At 24.1% G+C, this 16,128-nt stretch overlaps 6 protein-coding genes across 11 annotated transcripts in view; 3 read left to right on the top strand and 3 right to left on the bottom strand.

Annotated features, from left to right (window-relative positions):
- Positions 1-562: 562 nt before the first annotated feature.
- LOC102670643 (transmembrane protein 184B) lies at positions 563-4,152 on the bottom strand. Of its 4 annotated transcripts, XM_006621473.2 has the most exons (7): positions 3,730-4,152; positions 3,570-3,623; positions 3,331-3,500; positions 2,642-3,236; positions 2,347-2,582; positions 2,190-2,274; positions 563-778 (listed from the first exon to the last, which is right to left on the bottom strand). In XM_006621473.2, the coding sequence occupies exons 3-7, from the start codon at positions 3,490-3,492 to the stop codon at positions 603-605; spliced, it is 1,254 nt and encodes a 417-aa protein (XP_006621536.1). In that variant the 5' UTR covers positions 3,493-3,500; positions 3,570-3,623; positions 3,730-4,152; the 3' UTR covers positions 563-602. The 4 variants fall into 4 exon arrangements, with proteins under 4 accessions (XP_006621536.1, XP_006621535.1, XP_031369186.1 ...); XM_006621472.2 differs by lacking the exon at positions 3,570-3,623 and having other exon boundaries at positions 3,730-4,055; XM_031513326.1 differs by having other exon boundaries at positions 3,570-3,791.
- Positions 4,153-4,220: 68 nt separating this feature from the next.
- On the top strand, positions 4,221-6,238 carry LOC102681964 (syntaxin-8). 2 transcript variants are annotated; one of them, XM_006621471.2, is made up of 6 exons: positions 4,221-4,303; positions 4,577-4,630; positions 4,710-4,904; positions 4,991-5,256; positions 5,315-5,407; positions 5,502-6,238. In XM_006621471.2, exons 2-6 carry the CDS (start codon positions 4,596-4,598, stop codon positions 5,663-5,665), a joined length of 753 nt encoding a protein of 250 aa, XP_006621534.1. In that variant the 5' UTR covers positions 4,221-4,303; positions 4,577-4,595; the 3' UTR covers positions 5,666-6,238. The 2 variants fall into 2 exon arrangements, with proteins under 2 accessions (XP_006621534.1, XP_031369188.1); XM_031513328.1 differs by lacking the exon at positions 4,221-4,303 and having other exon boundaries at positions 4,308-4,630.
- On the bottom strand, positions 5,733-9,267 carry LOC102681745 (probable cytosolic oligopeptidase A). 2 transcript variants are annotated; one of them, XM_006621469.2, is made up of 11 exons: positions 9,049-9,267; positions 8,700-8,863; positions 8,231-8,625; positions 8,018-8,174; positions 7,715-7,951; positions 7,498-7,624; positions 7,023-7,407; positions 6,833-6,945; positions 6,574-6,741; positions 6,365-6,496; positions 5,733-6,279 (listed from the first exon to the last, which is right to left on the bottom strand). In XM_006621469.2, exons 1-11 carry the CDS (start codon positions 9,153-9,155, stop codon positions 5,997-5,999), a joined length of 2,268 nt encoding a protein of 755 aa, XP_006621532.1. In that variant the 5' UTR covers positions 9,156-9,267; the 3' UTR covers positions 5,733-5,996. The 2 variants fall into 2 exon arrangements, with proteins under 2 accessions (XP_006621532.1, XP_006621533.1); XM_006621470.2 differs by having other exon boundaries at positions 8,700-8,855; positions 9,049-9,237.
- A 232-nt stretch (positions 9,268-9,499) lies between these two features.
- LOC102681524 (putative uncharacterized protein DDB_G0282133) lies at positions 9,500-12,489 on the top strand. The gene is made up of 4 exons (XM_006621467.2): positions 9,500-10,956; positions 11,056-11,610; positions 11,721-11,864; positions 11,982-12,489. The coding sequence occupies exon 1, from the start codon at positions 9,676-9,678 to the stop codon at positions 10,840-10,842; it is 1,167 nt and encodes a 388-aa protein (XP_006621530.1). The 5' UTR covers positions 9,500-9,675; the 3' UTR covers positions 10,843-10,956; positions 11,056-11,610; positions 11,721-11,864; positions 11,982-12,489.
- A 352-nt stretch (positions 12,490-12,841) lies between these two features.
- Positions 12,842-14,787, bottom strand: LOC102681389 (uncharacterized protein C19orf47 homolog). Its single transcript, XM_006621466.2, has 3 exons — positions 14,393-14,787; positions 13,247-14,311; positions 12,842-13,152 (listed from the first exon to the last, which is right to left on the bottom strand). Exons 1-3 carry the CDS (start codon positions 14,409-14,411, stop codon positions 13,010-13,012), a joined length of 1,227 nt encoding a protein of 408 aa, XP_006621529.1. The 5' UTR covers positions 14,412-14,787; the 3' UTR covers positions 12,842-13,009.
- Positions 14,788-15,182: 395 nt separating this feature from the next.
- LOC102681254 (alpha-actinin, sarcomeric-like) overlaps positions 15,183-16,128 on the top strand; it is an 11,983-nt gene continuing 11,037 nt past the window's right edge. The window contains 1 exon segment of the mRNA XM_006621465.2: positions 15,183-15,432. The gene's annotated coding sequence lies outside the window, so the exon portion shown is untranslated.

Genomic DNA, 16,128 nt, shown 5'->3' with positions numbered 1-16,128 from the left:
TATATATATATATATATATCGGACGCGTGCAATAATTAGAAGTATTTTTCTTAGTGTATTTTATAAAATAAGTATTTTCTACTGGCAAAATTACACGGTAATCTCATATGAATTAGAAATACTGGTATATAAACATATACATAGTGTTTGTTCAGAGTGTAAAAATATTGTTTAACTACAATAAATAATGCAGCAACATATTGTGAGTATTTGAACATTAAGTACTGTACAATGCCTTTCTCTGAAAAACATAAATTATTTTTTAAAATAAAAATTGTTATATTATTATAATAGCCACCTCTATAGGTAACATTGCCTTAAATATGTTCAGCATATTAAAATAAATATCTTCTATGCTACATGATGTAACATAATACATGTATTAACACGAATGTAACATGGAACTATTATATGGTGATGATTTACATCACCGAATTGTTTATTTGTTTGTTCTGTGAGCGAGTTAAGTTCCTACCTAATGACGTATAATCAATTAATAGTATACATAGTGTTTTCTTGAAATTAATTTCACGGAAGTCCAACATTAATGTACTTTTCGATCTTTTTCTTTTTTGTATCTTTTTGTACATGATTTATTATATCTATTGGAACTCATCATCACTGCTCAAAAGCATTGTCTTCTCATTATAATTTTGAGAAATTGTAGCAACACGTTGATGAGAAGTATGCCGTCTTTGTGGTGGTGGTATTGTCATATTCTGTGGATCATCTGGATCGAAGCTGGATATCCGCATACCACGTTGTCCTTTAGGTGCTCCTGATTGTTATATTACATCACGTATTATCGCTGACAAAGCCGTTACTAATAAATATATCAATCAGCCAGCGAACAGCGAAAAATCATGCCGATATTTTTTTCTTTTTCATTCAAAACATTTAGAATATCAATTATTACAGGCTATGTATTATTTTATATGTGAATTGATAAAATTTGTTTACACATAGCACAATTTACAGCATTTTTTTATTTTTTCAATACATCACTACAAATATTATATATCCATTAAATAATTCATGCATGTTATAACAATAAAGAATTCAATTTACTAGTTTTAAGAAAATTATTAAATACATGTATAAGAAAAAAATATATGAAAAATATAGCTATATTAACATGCTAAATGAAATATAAACCATGCTTTTTTTTTTTAAATATAAAAGCATTACATAATAGCAATATGTATTTTAATAATTATTATTTTGTTTATAAAATAATATATAATTACAATACTGCCACAGAATAGTAATCAATTATTATTTGTCTTTTGCATTTATTAAAAAGTAAATTTTTTTATGAAATTACACTGTACTCTAAGTGCTCTTATTATTAAGTGTTTATTTTTTATTATACAGTAGATTTTATTAATTGCAAAATTAATAAATCATATGATTATGTATATGTTTATGTATATCGGTTTTAATATAAACCTTAAATCATAATTTGAGCAGAGAACACTATGTCCACTCTAAAATTTGATTTAAACTTAAAATATAATGTAAATTTTAATGAATTATATTAAAAAATTTTTTAATCTCCATTAAAAATATATGAATGCTTCATGTCCAATTTCTTGAAATTAAAAAACGATGCCTCGTGTTTTCATAGTTTTTCATACGGCAAGTTGGTATTAACGTCTGAAAAATAGTAAAAAGAAAGTGCCTTCAAAGAATTTTAATTGGCACATATTAATCAAATTCATGGTAAAAAATATTATCTTTTCAAGAAATATTTTATTATATTTTTATTGCAAAAGATAAATATAAATGAATTTATACTATTTTATTGTTTTAATGACTGGCAGTAAAGTATATTGAATTATTATGTAATAATATAAAGTATATTGATTATTATATTAAAATGATAAATGTTTACCATTTAAGAAACTAAAATTCACAGTTAAAACAACATAATAAATATATTTATTTGTTTAATTTAAATTTGAATAAAATATTTTAATAATTATAATATATTTTTTATATTTTACGCGTATAATAAATATAAAATTTAAATAATATAAGTAAATAATATATGAAATATGATTTTGATTCATCATTCACTATATCATGCTATATGAAAATGTACAATCAACAATTTAAAATATAATATTTATATGTACATATATTTAATTAAAAAATTTGTTTAATAAAAATAAGTAATGCATACATACCAGAACTATACTGGGTATACTGTTGATATTGTGGATGAAAGTTATGGATGGCATCAGTCATTATATCTTTTGGATTCATAGTTTCCTATTTATAAATATTAAAATATCAATTTCATTGTTTTATTTATTATATTATTTAAAAATTGTTATAATATACCTTTAAACTACTGCTAATGCTTTGCATTGTTACACTTCTTCCTCTTGAATCCGTAACACAACCAGCTGAATACACTTGGTAAGGAAATGCATAACGTAAAGCTATAGCAGCAAATAACATTTCAATACAAATCAAAAAGTTTTGATAACCAGCAGAAACAGTTCCTGCACTAGTTGATTGATCTAAGCTTATAGGAGAAATTACATTTGCTTTTTCAAGAATAGCCAATAATACTCCTGAAATAAAATAAGATTAATATTTTTGATACATAATATTTTAAATAATCTCATATTACCTTGCCAAAATGAAAGAAAGATAACACTCTTAACAGTACAAAATTTTAAGACAGGTTCAAATGGTGTTAATAGGTCTCTTGTAGCAAAATAGAAAAGAAAAAGTCCATAAAGTGCAAGAGATACACTAATGTTATAAATTATAGTTATATAAATATAGCCTCCATCTGGAGACCAATCTCCATCTCTATAATGACCAAATGCCTGAAGAAATATAATGACAAATGCCATTACTGGTTTTACCAAGCAAAATTGTAAAGTAGCTTGCTTGCAAAATCTAAGAAAACCAATTGTATATGTTTTCCCAACTAGACAACATGTTCCATATAAACAATTAGAACGAATAGGTTTGCCACGTATTTCAGACATAATATTTCCTTCACCACCCAGGTACTCGTAGCATAATGACAAAAAGTTATATATAACAAATGCTTCATAACAGTCTCGAACAGTAAAAAAATAAACATAATAACTTTCACTGTAGAAAAATAGTAGAGACACCCAAGAATAAGTAGCATAAATTGGTACTATAAACAGAATTCTAACTATCCATCTTTGCTCTGTTGGATTAGTATACCACCTTAAGTGTTGATAAATCTAAAAAAGAAATGAAATCAAAAATTAAGAAATTAAAAATTATTAATTTTTCAGTTAATAAAATTATAATATATTAAAATATATTACAAAATACCTGTTGACAAGTTAAAAATAATGCAACCCAAACAAATGCACCAGCAATACCTTGAGCTGCTCGTGTTTGTAAGAAAATTGGAGCTGTTTTCTCAGAAATTGCAGTGACAGTTGTGGACGTCATATTAGCAATCAAAGTTGTAGATGGTTCCGTACTACTCATATTTCAATCTAAGAAAAGTTAATGTTACAAACAATAATAATAACTTGGCATTATTGAAGAAAGATGATTGTAGCTACCAAAAATATTCGTTTTAATCACAGTCACAAATAAAAAAAATAATAAACATCTTTCTGTAACATAAAATATCGAAATTATGGTTCGCGCGTTAAAAATCAATATGCACAACAATAACAAAGGTATTCCATTCGTGCATAAAATTTCATCTCGTAGACGCACCCGTGCCCCATTCGTAAGTTTTTTCAAAGGATTGTAGCATACGTGCGATCTCTTCTTATTTCACCGTACGTGTTCTCCTTTTCTTTTGTATCATGCGTACGTGTTGACCTGTATGAGATCAAGCTTCACAGGTTCCCCTCTTTCAATTAACTATCTACTGACGCAGTGGTGATGATCGTGACCTTCCAAAAAGCAACGTTAATAATCTACTGAATTTTCTTTCCTTCACTGTTATATATTTGTCCAGTTTAGATCACCGAGTTTCACTTTTATCCGACATTTTTCACATCTCTTTTCGTTTGCTCTCAGATGTCAAACATATTCACCCAACTAGCTTTACAAAATATGCCAGTTGATAATAAAAATATAACTGGTCTTGCCACCACACCATATATTCTTCTTTTTTCCACTCGCAAATCTTTCCTTTGGTTCTCTTTGTTTCACTTTTATAGACGATCTCTTTGCCCTTCTCCTTCATGCTAAACCCCCTCCATGATTTTCTTTAATTACTATTGCATACGCATGCGCTTATTCATAGTTATATATCATTTTTGATGATAAATCGTTGAATAAGGTATATCGCGTTACTTTATAAAAATTTATTTTGATTAATAATTTATCTCAATTTTAAAAAATTCATTATTTGTCAGTGAATTCGTATTCTTTCATTTATGAAACATTAAACAAAAATTAATATAGATTTTTTACTTTTATCTTACTTTTATCAATTTCAAAAGATCATAATTCAAAAATATAATATTTATTTATAAATAATAATAATAACTTTAATAATGAATATATAAAAATTTTATATGTAATATATCATCTGAATAATATTTTAATATAGTTTTGAAAATTTCGCAAAAATGGCACTCGTTTATATTGAAGACAATGATCCTTGGTAAGAATAACTAATTTTGACTTTTCTTGTCCATCTTTGAAATTTGAATTTTTGTTTAAGAATTTGTGAAATTATGTAGGTTAACGGAATATGATGCTTGTGAGAAACTTTTCAGAGAAATTATGGAACAATTTACAGCACGCAATAAACATTCAAAAACTTTGCAAGCATATGCAAGTATATCTGCAAATATACGAATACGTATAAAACAATATAATCGTGAAGTTCAACAACTTAAAGATAAAGTAGATGATGCATTAAAGTCTAAAGCCATGTATCCTTTTTCTTAGTTATTCGATTAAGGTTTAATTAAAAATTTATTGTTTTAATACTTTTTTCTTAAAATACAAAGATATGTAGAACTGTTGAAGAAGCAGAACGAAGAATACGTCAAATAGAAATACTGAAGAGTAGGGATGTACATTTACAAGAATTGTGTGATGCACGTACAAATAATTTTGCTTCCTCTCGTGCAAATTTACTTACATCAGGGACATCAGCTTTTGCAGATGGAGGTACAACTTCTTGGGCAGCTGATGATGATGATAATGGTGATGATGATAAACTTATAGATACACAAATATCCATTGCTGATCTTATGTCACAACGAGATAGAACCTTAGAAGGTAGAAATTTTAATATGCTTTCTGATTGCTGAATATTATTTCTTTTATTTTTTTATAGAGCAAAATAAAGGTTTAGAGGAGTTATGTAAAGTTATTGCAAGACAAAAAGAAATTGGTCAGACTATTAGTAATGAAGTAAATCATCAAAATGGTAAATTAAAATTAATATTATTTATTATTTAAAAATTTAATAATATAAATTTTTTTTTAGAGATTCTTAATTTTTTAATTTTTTTTATTTATAGAAATAATTGATCATCTAGCTGATCATATGGATAGAACTGATGAATCATTAATTAACAGGACACATCACGTGAAAACTATTAGTTTTAAAGATCGTACATGTGGCTATTGGATAGTAATAATTTTTCTTTTTATTTGTATTATCACAGTTGTTTTACTTCCATAATTTTTGATTATTATATTATAATGTATTTGATTATTATATATAAGAACAATAGGTATCTCTTTTAATGTAATTTTAATATATTCTGTAAATATGTATAAAAATTATATTCTTATAAATTATTGCACTTTACGTTTTTAACTATTTACTAATTTCAGTATTCATTATAAAAATTATATTATATTTATAAACAAAAAATACAATATAAATTAAAATAAATATTTATTTATATATCTAAACGTGATGTTTTTATCCCTAAAATTATATAACATTGTAATGAAATAAGTTTTTTAAATAAGAAACAAAATTTTTTCATTATTTATCTTTGTACAAATTATATTTCATTGTTCATTGTTTTATTTTTTTGAGATATCTCGGTATTAGTTTCTAACATATTACTCTTTATATCTAAGTTAAGAGTTTTCAAAAGAGCTTTTGGATTAGGATCTCTTCCACTGAATTTTCTGAAATTTTCACGTGTAGAATAAGTGCCACCTACAACTAAAAATGATTCGCGATATCTATTACCGAGTGCTTTTAATGATTCTTTGTTCTCATAAGAGATATCTTGAAAAGCACTATATAAATCAGCAGCAATCATTTTTGACCAAATATGACTGAAAATATAAATTTTTTTCTTATATTCCATTAAAAAGATATGTATGATATATACATATATATATATCATTTATAAAATGTTACCTGTAATAAGCAGCTGCCCAATTTCCACTAAATATAGGTTCAAAAGAACATATATGACTATCCTTTTTATTAGGAGGAAGTACAAAATATTTTTTCCATAAACGATTCATTATATTATTCCAAAATTCTTTACTAAAAATTAATTAAGAAGAAATTAAATATAACATATAAATATATATATTTATTATATTTATTATATTCAATCTTACCTAGAATATAATTCTAAATCAAATTGTGATAAATATAATTCTTTGCATAAATTATAACCTGATAAATGCGTTTTTGCATTTTTCAACTTGTCAATCATACTTAATGGTAATGATTCTCCTGTAATTTGATGACATGAAATTCTTTGCAAAAATAATGGTTCATATAACCTAGAAAACAAAAGAATAAAACATTTTATGCATATGTATGTACATATGTAAATATGAATTATAAAAAATACAAAAATTTGAATAAATATACCAATTTTCAAGAAAATAATCAGAAATAAATAATGCATCCCATTCTATGAATGAAAGTCCAGCAATATCTGTGTATTCCACTTTTGTTAATAAATAATGCAATGCATGTCCAAACTAAATAAAAAAAGTTAATATTAAAAAAAATTTATAATATGAAATATTATTTTAATATGTAATAATTATACATTTACCTGTCGAAATAGCGTTTGGAGATCTTTGAATGAAAGCAAAGAAGATTTCCCATTCATAGGTGGTTGAAAATTGAATATTAATGCAATTAATGGTTTTATATTACATATTTTACTTTTATTTTGTATTGAGACTGTATATCCTGAATTCTGTGATGCTCTAATTTTTTCATCTGTCCTTGCATATAGGTCTAAATAAAAACTGCCTAATGGATCAGTGGTTGATTCCTTTATATCAAAAATATCAAAAAATCGAACATCTTTATGCCAAAGATCTGTTTTTTTGGTTTCAATAATTTTTACATCAAATAAAATTTCAATCAGTTCAAATAAACCATTTAATACTTTTGGTAGAAGAAAATAATTATTTAAATCCTCTTCCTTATACCTATAAATCATATTATATATTATGTATTTATTATATATATATTCATATTTTTTTATTGTTAAATATTTTTAAACATTATCTTATACTTACTCATATACAGTTCGTAATTGTAGTCTACCCCAATATGATATGTCCCAATGTTGAAGTGTACCTTCAAGACCTTCTTTACTTGCAAATGCTTGAAGTTCTTTAATTTCATATTCTTGAGCAGGACGAGCTTTTAGAGATAAAGTAAAATATTATAGTTATTGATTTATTTAAATTTAATTATATAAAATTATACCTGTAGATAAAATAAAAATTTTACCTGTAGCTAATAAAGTATTTAACACATGATAAACATTTTTCACACTAGCTGCCATTTTAGTTTCCATACTTAAGTCAGCAAATGATTTGTATCCTAGCAAATTAGCTTCTTGATTTCTCTTCTGTCTAATATCTTCCAAAGTTGTGCTTGTTTGTACTGATTTATCATGTAATACAGATGCTTTAATAACATTTGTTTCCCACACTTTACATCTTAAAGTACGATCAGGACAATGTTCTAATAGAAAAATAAAAATTAATATAATTAATTAACCACTATTTAATTTTATAAATAAATATATACCTATAAATGGTTCTACAACATCTGGAGTTAAAGTTATTATCCATGGTCCAACAAGAAATTTTGTAGAATCTGGTGCAATAGATTTCAGTAACTCTTCAGGAAAATCTTTCATTAGTACAGGATCTCTTATAGTAAAACTAAGATGATTTATAGCAGTCTACAAAAAAAAATAATTACAATTAATATTCTTTTAACTTGTTCATATTTACAAACCTCTAATTTTTGTGAATATTCTTTAATTTTATCACATAACCACAATCTCAATGCTGAAAATTGTTCCTTTTTCTTTTCAGATAATTCTAATCCATTTAATTTTCCTTCCAATATATATTTTGTTAAAACTCTTTTTTGTTCATCACTTAATTTGTTATGACTGTTATTGAAAACATTTTTACATGCTTGATATATTGGTACACTAATATATTTAGAAGCAGAAGCTCTTCTAGCACGTCCATCAATATTTATATAATATTGTGTAGGCATTAAACTCTGGTTCCCTAAATATAATGTTTTTGAAATGCCCCATGTAATATTCAAAGAAGTATATATTTCCTCTAGAGGATTTAATATATTTTTAAATAGATTTTCTGAAGAAATATCATTAACATCTAAAAACAAATTTTGCAAAATATATAATTTAATAAATTAAAAATAAGAATATATATAAAATAAGCAAAATTACTTTCTATTTGTTTTTCTAAGGTTTTAATTGTTTCTTCAAATTCTAATGCTTGTCTTCCAATAACAGCAATACATTTTTCTATCGTAATATTTGTAAATTCCGGACTTTTATCTTCTTTTAATAGAGGATATTTTCCTGGTAAATCTTCTCCAATTTCTGGAACACTAAATTTAAATTAATTGTTATCAAATAATAAAATCATTTTCAATATATTTTAAATATATTAAAAAAATTGTAAAAAAAAAATTATACATAAAAAATTTATATAAAAATAATAAAATTATATAATTTTTATTGTGAATAAGTATTTTTATTGTGAATAAAGTAGCGATACGATATATGTACATACAGAATCAAATAACCATTACGTCTCGGAATTTTTAGGAGACTATTCTGAGATAAAATAATTTTTTTACTATAAAATGAGGTCACTTTTATATTTTTTAAAAACATCATGTTTTTATTATCTCTCAAATTACATTTTCAACTAAAAACCGCTCTTCTTGGTTATTATATCATTTAATTATCCCGTTTTTCTATTTAACTAGTAAAATTTAGTCATGAATTACAAGTTCATTCTAGTAGACAGTTCTAGTAGTTTCATTCACATTTTAACTTAAATTTTTAAAAAAATAAATGAAGAATTTTAATTTTAAATATTCGTAATAAAATAAGAAAATATAAATTATCAATCATATCTAAAAATAAAAATTTTTTTATTGCATATTTGCTTATCATTAAATTTGTTATAATACATTTGGGATGGCGCCACTATAAACATCACATTTAGAGATTCAAGATTGCGTACTATTGTAGTATGTTTATATTGGGCTAAATACAATTGGGTGGAAGAAATTGCGTATTTTCTGACGTACACGATAACGAATCATTAATTTGTACAGTGATATTGATATTACGATTTTGGATTGTTTTCACAAAATTTTATTTTATTCATCATAACTATCATCATAAATCGATGTCTTCAACAATGTCAGGAAAGTTACGAGGAAATAATATTAAGTGGGGAAATTCATCAGAAGAAAATAATACATATGAATCAAAATATAAAATGAGGTTGAGAGAATCATTAAGGAATACGCAACAACCAGCTTTAACTGAAAGTGAGACTCTTGTGGAACCACGAAAGCGAGGCCGTGGTCCTTCTAAAAGACCTTGCCTTAATAGAAATGCTTTAATGGCTCGAGAAAATCGACTTAGGAAAAAAGCTTATTTAGAGAAGATTGAAAATAAACTATCATTTTATCAGCAAGAGAACAAAAATTTAGTAAATATTATAAAAAAACAAGGTATTGATATCAAACGATTAAGTGGTGAAGTTGCTTATTTAAAGAGTGTATTAAACAATAATACCAGTATTACTACATTGCTAAGAACAATCAATGATGGCCTTCAAAAAATTAGTACACAAAAAAAGAATTCATTGAATTCAAATCATGTTTCTGAATATTCAAATGAATTAAATACGCAACACAAATGTACATGTTATACAAATGTGAAGGAGAATATATTAAATAATCAAAATACCAATATATTTATTACAAATGTCAATAATGATTCATTGATAGAACATAATACGACTGAAGATTCTAATAGTGAATCTTATATTAATTCTCAGAAGAGATTTGCTTGTAAGAATTCAAACATGGATAAAATTTCTTCATCTTTCTTAGATTCAGATCATACTTATATTGTTTCTAAAAATATTGAAGTTGACAATAAGAGCAATCTTCAAAATAAAAATGTAACAGACACAATAACATCAACTACTAATATAACATCTGATGATAATTATATGGATAATACAAAAGATTTGGATAATTTATTACCAATTAATCAAACAGATTTGTCCAGTGTAGATGAAAAGAAAGATATTGATACTATTGGTATCGATTTTGATCAATTATCTTCTTTTAATATGGATATATTTGAAGATCTTCCCAAATGTGATGAAATGATGAATACAGTAGATAATTTAAATGATGCATCTAATCTTTTCACTGCAGAAGAAATATCTCAAACTTTAGATAATACAGGAATCTGTCTTCATGTTAATTCAGACAAAGTATCTTTAGAATTTTGTTCCATTTGTCACTTAAATAGTAAGAATTCGGGATCAAATTGAAGGGGGAATTGATCATAATTATTATAAGTTCACTCAATGATGAGTTACAGAAGAGGTTTACCAAAGATTTTGGAAATATTTCTCGATCAGTGGAATACAAAAAAATTAATGAAAGTAATATATTTTATATTATTTCAATAATTATTGAATATAATAAAGAAATTATTGTATAAATTATTGTATATATAGTAGTGGATATATTAATATTTTCAGGTATATCAAGAAGATGTATGTCAGCATCATATTGCCTATCTCTTGCTGAATCATCGTAGAAATATTTCTCACGTGGAGCGAAAGTTGCGTTATTAGTATTTATACTATTTATGTATATAACATGCGCATATGTATATATATACATATATGTAATATGCATATATATGTGTATATATGTACATATAAGTTATGTTCCATATATGCATATAATCAATAATAATATATATGTATATGCATATATATCTTTTTATTTTATAAATAATAAATTTTTTTATGTAATTTTAAATTATCATTAATAATATGTAATAGTATAAAATACTTTTGTCGAAGGTTACTTCATTGCTGCTTTTCAATAATGGTATTTAATAACATAAAAATTGTTTTTGGAAGAAATATTTATTATGTCTGATTTTAATAGCTATAAAATGAAGCTCTTGCCTACTATGTATAATATTAAATCGTAACACTTCTGTTCCTCTGAAAATATAATTATTTATTTTTTACAGGATAGTGTACCACTTGGCATTGATTTACTAGCAACAATCGTGCAAAAAGGTAGGCATTATTGTAATTTTATTAACATAATTCAAAATATATTTAAAATTAAAAAATGTAATATATATAAATTATATTAGTTTCATAACAAATATATTTATTTTATTTAGTTGAGCTTTGGCATATCTGACACATTCTGTTTATCATTTGATGTTACATAGTATTTTGGAGCAATTATAATTAGAACTTGTTGGAAAAATATGGAATCATGATCGCCCCCTTCTCTTAATATAAAATATATAATTAATGAACAGGTTGAGTATGATTGATAAATTGATACTCGTTTTTTATATTGGAATAACATTTTATTACTGTTAATATATGTACAATTTATTAATAATTATAAATTTTGAATTTTTTATAATTTTCAGCTGCATCCCAAGGATTTTCAACCAATATGGAACATTCCATCCACTGATCGAGTTTTATGGTAATTGAAATTGAAATTAAAGAATTAAATAATTAAATAATATAAAATATTTTCATAAATTATATAGTATAAATTAGAAGCTTACAAGATTGAAAATCTTATTCCTTCTGATTTTTCATAATTTTTCATTATGAAAAATTATATTGTATAAATTATAACAAAATTATGCGATATGACAAAATATTTTAATATTAAGTCTCTTAGGATAAGTAAAAAAACATATTTTTTTGTTTCTGGAGGAAAAGAAGTGTATCGATTCTATTATTGTTATAATATATGTATTCTTGTTTTAATACATACAATATTTTTATATATTTTTATTATAAATTATTTATTGATAACATACAAACATACATTTGAAAATTATATAAATTATAGATGTAAATTACGTATTACTCTGTTGATTTAAGTATTTTGTAATTTCTAATGAAAATTATAAGTTGTTTTGTATAAAAATTTGTTACTTGTTTATAATAAACCTATTGATATTAACTTTTTTTACATATATTAACAATTAAATTTTGTATTTTTTTTCTTTACTTACATTTATACAATTACATTTTAAAATTATTATATCAATGATTTTATTATAAAACATATTATAATCTTTATGTACTTTATTAAATTAAAACGCGTTCATTCCTGTTGTAATTAATGTAAGATATTTTTTATATTGTAAATTGCATGATATTTACAAATTTTTTTTATCGCAAACTGAGAGAGAAATAAATACTTCAATTTGTTAAAAAATGTTAATAATCCAATTTTTTTTAAATAATTTCGGCATTTAATTTTTCTCTCTTTAATTAACATAACTTAATAATCATTTTTTTCTTATCTTCATTTATGTAGTAGGAAACTATAAACTTTGTACAAAGAATTTCTGATCACAACATATATATGTATATATATATATATATATATGTATATATATTAATTTAATAAGAAACAGATAATATAAATGATTATTCAAATTCCAAGGCGACTAAATACATCTGGTTTTTTCACGTGTGCTACTGTCGTAATTCTATCGAAAGTTACTTGTTTAGCACCGTTTGTTTTAATCACTCCTAAACGTGCTTTTGCCGGTATCGAAGTTAATCTTTCTGAAGCTGTAAGAAATGTTTCAAAAGAATTAAAAATTTTACAATAAAAAAAAAGTTATAGAAAGTTAAAAAAAAATGTTATTAATGCTAAATCATATACCTAATTTCCCGGATGTAATATTGGATTTTATTATTCTGTTATCTCTTGAAGATGTATTAAAAGAAATTCTTTTAGTTGTTTTTACTAATTGTGTAACATTATTAGACATAACTTTTCTATTTGCTTCTTGATCAGCTCGCATTGTGCCCATATTTTTTTTTATAATTTTATTTGTTGTAAGAATTGAGGTTCTTGAACTAGGACTTCTAGTTTTTAATATTCCTGTATTATTTGTTCCATTTTTTAATATACCTGTTTGAATCATGGTATTGTCTTTTTTGGCATCTTTATCTCCTAATCGATTAAAAACACTTACAGATCTTTTAAAAACATCTTTTCCTAATCCAGTAATATTAAATGTTGGTAATGTTTCAGTTGGGTTTGTTGTACTAGTTACAGAGCTATCACCCAACCTATCAAATACAGTTCGTTTTTGTTCAGATTTTTTAAGAATTTGTTGACTTCTAGATGTTGATCCTTTTGGAAGTATTATAGTATATCCAACTTTATTATCTTTATTATCAAGTGATTTTATTTTTTTGGATGATTCTTGCCATTCATCTTCATTATTACTATCAAATTCATTATCTTCTTTCAATTTTCTTTTAAGAATAGTTTGTTTCTTTTGATTAGCTAAATCAGTAATTATTTCACCTGATGTCGATATAGGTTTTTTAGGAATAACAGTTTTTTTAACTGAACTGGTTGGAATTTTAACAATCTTCTTTGTAGTTAATACATCAGATTTAAGTTTAGAATTAATTATTTTAGAAGTAGAACTAGTTGCCTTAGTTGCTACTTTTTTAACTATTGGTTTGGGTGTTCCAACATTATCCTCTGTATCAACTAAGAATCTTTCACATGTTGTTTCTTCAACCACTTTTTTTGCATATCTCAAAATAGCAATCATATCTCCCATTAAAGTAATTCCCATTTCTTTGAGACTAGGTTTGTCTAAATCAGGTAACATGTCTGGTTTAATACGATTATTGGAAAACACAACTGCATGCTTTGTAGCTACATCTTGGGGAAATCCTGCTCCTTTAAAAAATTTTACCCAATATGCTATAAAAAGAAATAGTAATTATAATGATGATTTTTGAACAAAACTGAAAAATTAATTAAATTGTAGAAAATTTTAAATACCTGATAATGATGATGCCATTTTTACCGGTTAGGTTATTTATATTACTTAATGAACAATAATATTTTATAAATAATTTCCTATGTTAAATATAAATCGTTCGCAAAAAAAAATTAATTATATTATTTTACATATTTTACAAAATTTATTATTCCTTACGCAACTTCACTCAAAATAAAGAATATTTTCATAAACGAATATATGATATCGTTTAGAGTATATAAATGATAAGAAATGTTTAATTATAATTTTTTTGATAAATATATCATAAAATATAGTTAAAAAGTGATAATAAACATCGGTATTCCATTTCTTGAAACTTCAGAACTATTCACATTCATTCCCGTATATAAATCTATATGTATACAAAGCTAAATGCATGAGTGAATTAAAGTACTCAGATGAAAGTTTATAGAAAAGTTACACGTAGCGACATCGTTGACAAATATGAGTACTAATAATTATTTTCACTGATGAAATAAAATTATTTTTATATTTTTAAATTTTTTATAAAATATAAAATGTATATATATATATACATAATGTATATAATTCCATATAAAAAAAATTATAAATTTATAATAAAATTGTAATTCATTAATTTTATATAATACATAATAAAAATATATACATAATTTATATAAATAAAAATTATAATAAAATAAATAAAAATAATAATTTATTACTAGAAAATATATATTAAATATATATTTTTTAAATTGGAAATAATAAATAATAAAAAATTTCAAAATAACTAAGAAATAGAAAATTGCGATTTAGAAGAAATGGATGTAATTGTTGCCGTTCTAGATATAAAATGTTTATGTTTGCTCGTCCGTGAAGTTTCGGAGGAATGGTGTTGCTCTCGTTGTTTTGGGAATTTCACGCGAATTACCGTACTATTTTTATCGTGTGTGGGTGAATCAGGTGTCTTCGTCGTCTTTGATACTATTTTCGATATCTTCGTATTCTCTAACTCGTTTGCTGGGCGAGATTCGCGTTTAAAAGAAGAACGGAGGTTAGTTTCGGCAGATGTATTGGGGTATGTAGTTTTCTATGAAACTCAGTTTTAAATGGTTTTGAAACAGACTAATAAATATAACAAGATTTCATTATATTATAAAAATCTTATGAAACTATTTCATTCATTCATCGTAAAATTTTATTTAAATGAGATTTATTTTCTTTTAAATTACATACCATTTCTTTTCATTTTAATCAATTGTGCGCGTAATTTGAACGAAAATAATGTTCTAATAGTAAATGAATGAAATTCTTTTTCATTTGATTTTTGAATATAATTTATATGTTATAAAATATTTATTAATTAAATTACAATTAAATTTTAAATTTACGATAAATAAAGATTCATAATAAAGGTTTATATAAAATTTAATAACTAAATTTCATATATATAATATCATATTATATTTTATAAAAGAAAAATATTATTAAATGCAATAATATGAGATATGATAATGAAAGAAAAAAATAATATACATATATATTCTGATAAAGACATATGTATTTTGCTAATTAATGGAATTTTCGATTTATCATGTATTTACGTATTATTAGCATATTTTAAATGGATTATAGATATAATTATAAATAATTCATAGTGATTAAGTATAGAGCCTGTTTCATGAAAACTGGATATTTGGAAGGGTAACGGGGTGTTGGATTAATGGTACGAACAAAATCAGGGAAAGTGAGCGAGTAAGTTAATGAGAAACAA

This window comes from Apis dorsata, unplaced genomic scaffold, assembly GCF_000469605.1.
Source record: "Apis dorsata unplaced genomic scaffold, Apis dorsata 1.3 scaffold_631, whole genome shotgun sequence".
Classification (NCBI taxonomy): Eukaryota; Metazoa; Arthropoda; class Insecta; order Hymenoptera; family Apidae; genus Apis; species Apis dorsata.
This window is presented reverse-complemented; position numbering and strand designations above follow the sequence as displayed.

Bases quoted from the DNA above. Each gene is read 5' to 3' on its own strand.
- LOC102670643 (XM_006621473.2), bottom strand. From the start codon at position 3,492: ATGAGTAGTACGGAACCATCTACAACTTTGATTGCTAATATGACGTCC. The intron at 3,237-3,330 runs GTATTTTGTAAT...TTTCTTTTTTAG, and splicing joins TATTTTTAACTTGTCAACAG to ATTTATCAACACTTAAGGTG. The intron at 2,583-2,641 runs GTAATATGAGAT...ATTTTATTTCAG, and splicing joins CTTTCTTTCATTTTGGCAAG to GAGTATTATTGGCTATTCTT.
- LOC102681389 (XM_006621466.2), bottom strand. The intron at 13,153-13,246 runs GTATATGATTTA...CATTTCTTACAG, and splicing joins TATTACATCCGGGAAATTAG to CTTCAGAAAGATTAACTTCG.
- LOC102681524 (XM_006621467.2), top strand. From the start codon at position 9,676: ATGTCTTCAACAATGTCAGGAAAGTTACGAGGAAATAATATTAAGTGG.
- LOC102681964 (XM_006621471.2), top strand. From the start codon at position 4,596: ATGGCACTCGTTTATATTGAAGACAATGATCCTTG. The intron at 4,631-4,709 runs GTAAGAATAACT...GAAATTATGTAG, and splicing joins ATTGAAGACAATGATCCTTG to GTTAACGGAATATGATGCTT. The intron at 5,257-5,314 runs GTAGAAATTTTA...ATTTTTTTATAG, and splicing joins ACGAGATAGAACCTTAGAAG to AGCAAAATAAAGGTTTAGAG.
- LOC102681745 (XM_006621469.2), bottom strand. From the start codon at position 9,155: ATGATGTTTTTAAAAAATATAAAAGTGACCTCATTTTATAGTAAAAAA. The intron at 7,408-7,497 runs GTAAGTATAAGA...TATGATTTATAG, and splicing joins CAATTACGAACTGTATATGA to GTATAAGGAAGAGGATTTAA. The intron at 6,497-6,573 runs GTAAGATTGAAT...ATTAATTTTTAG, and splicing joins GATTTAGAATTATATTCTAG to TAAAGAATTTTGGAATAATA.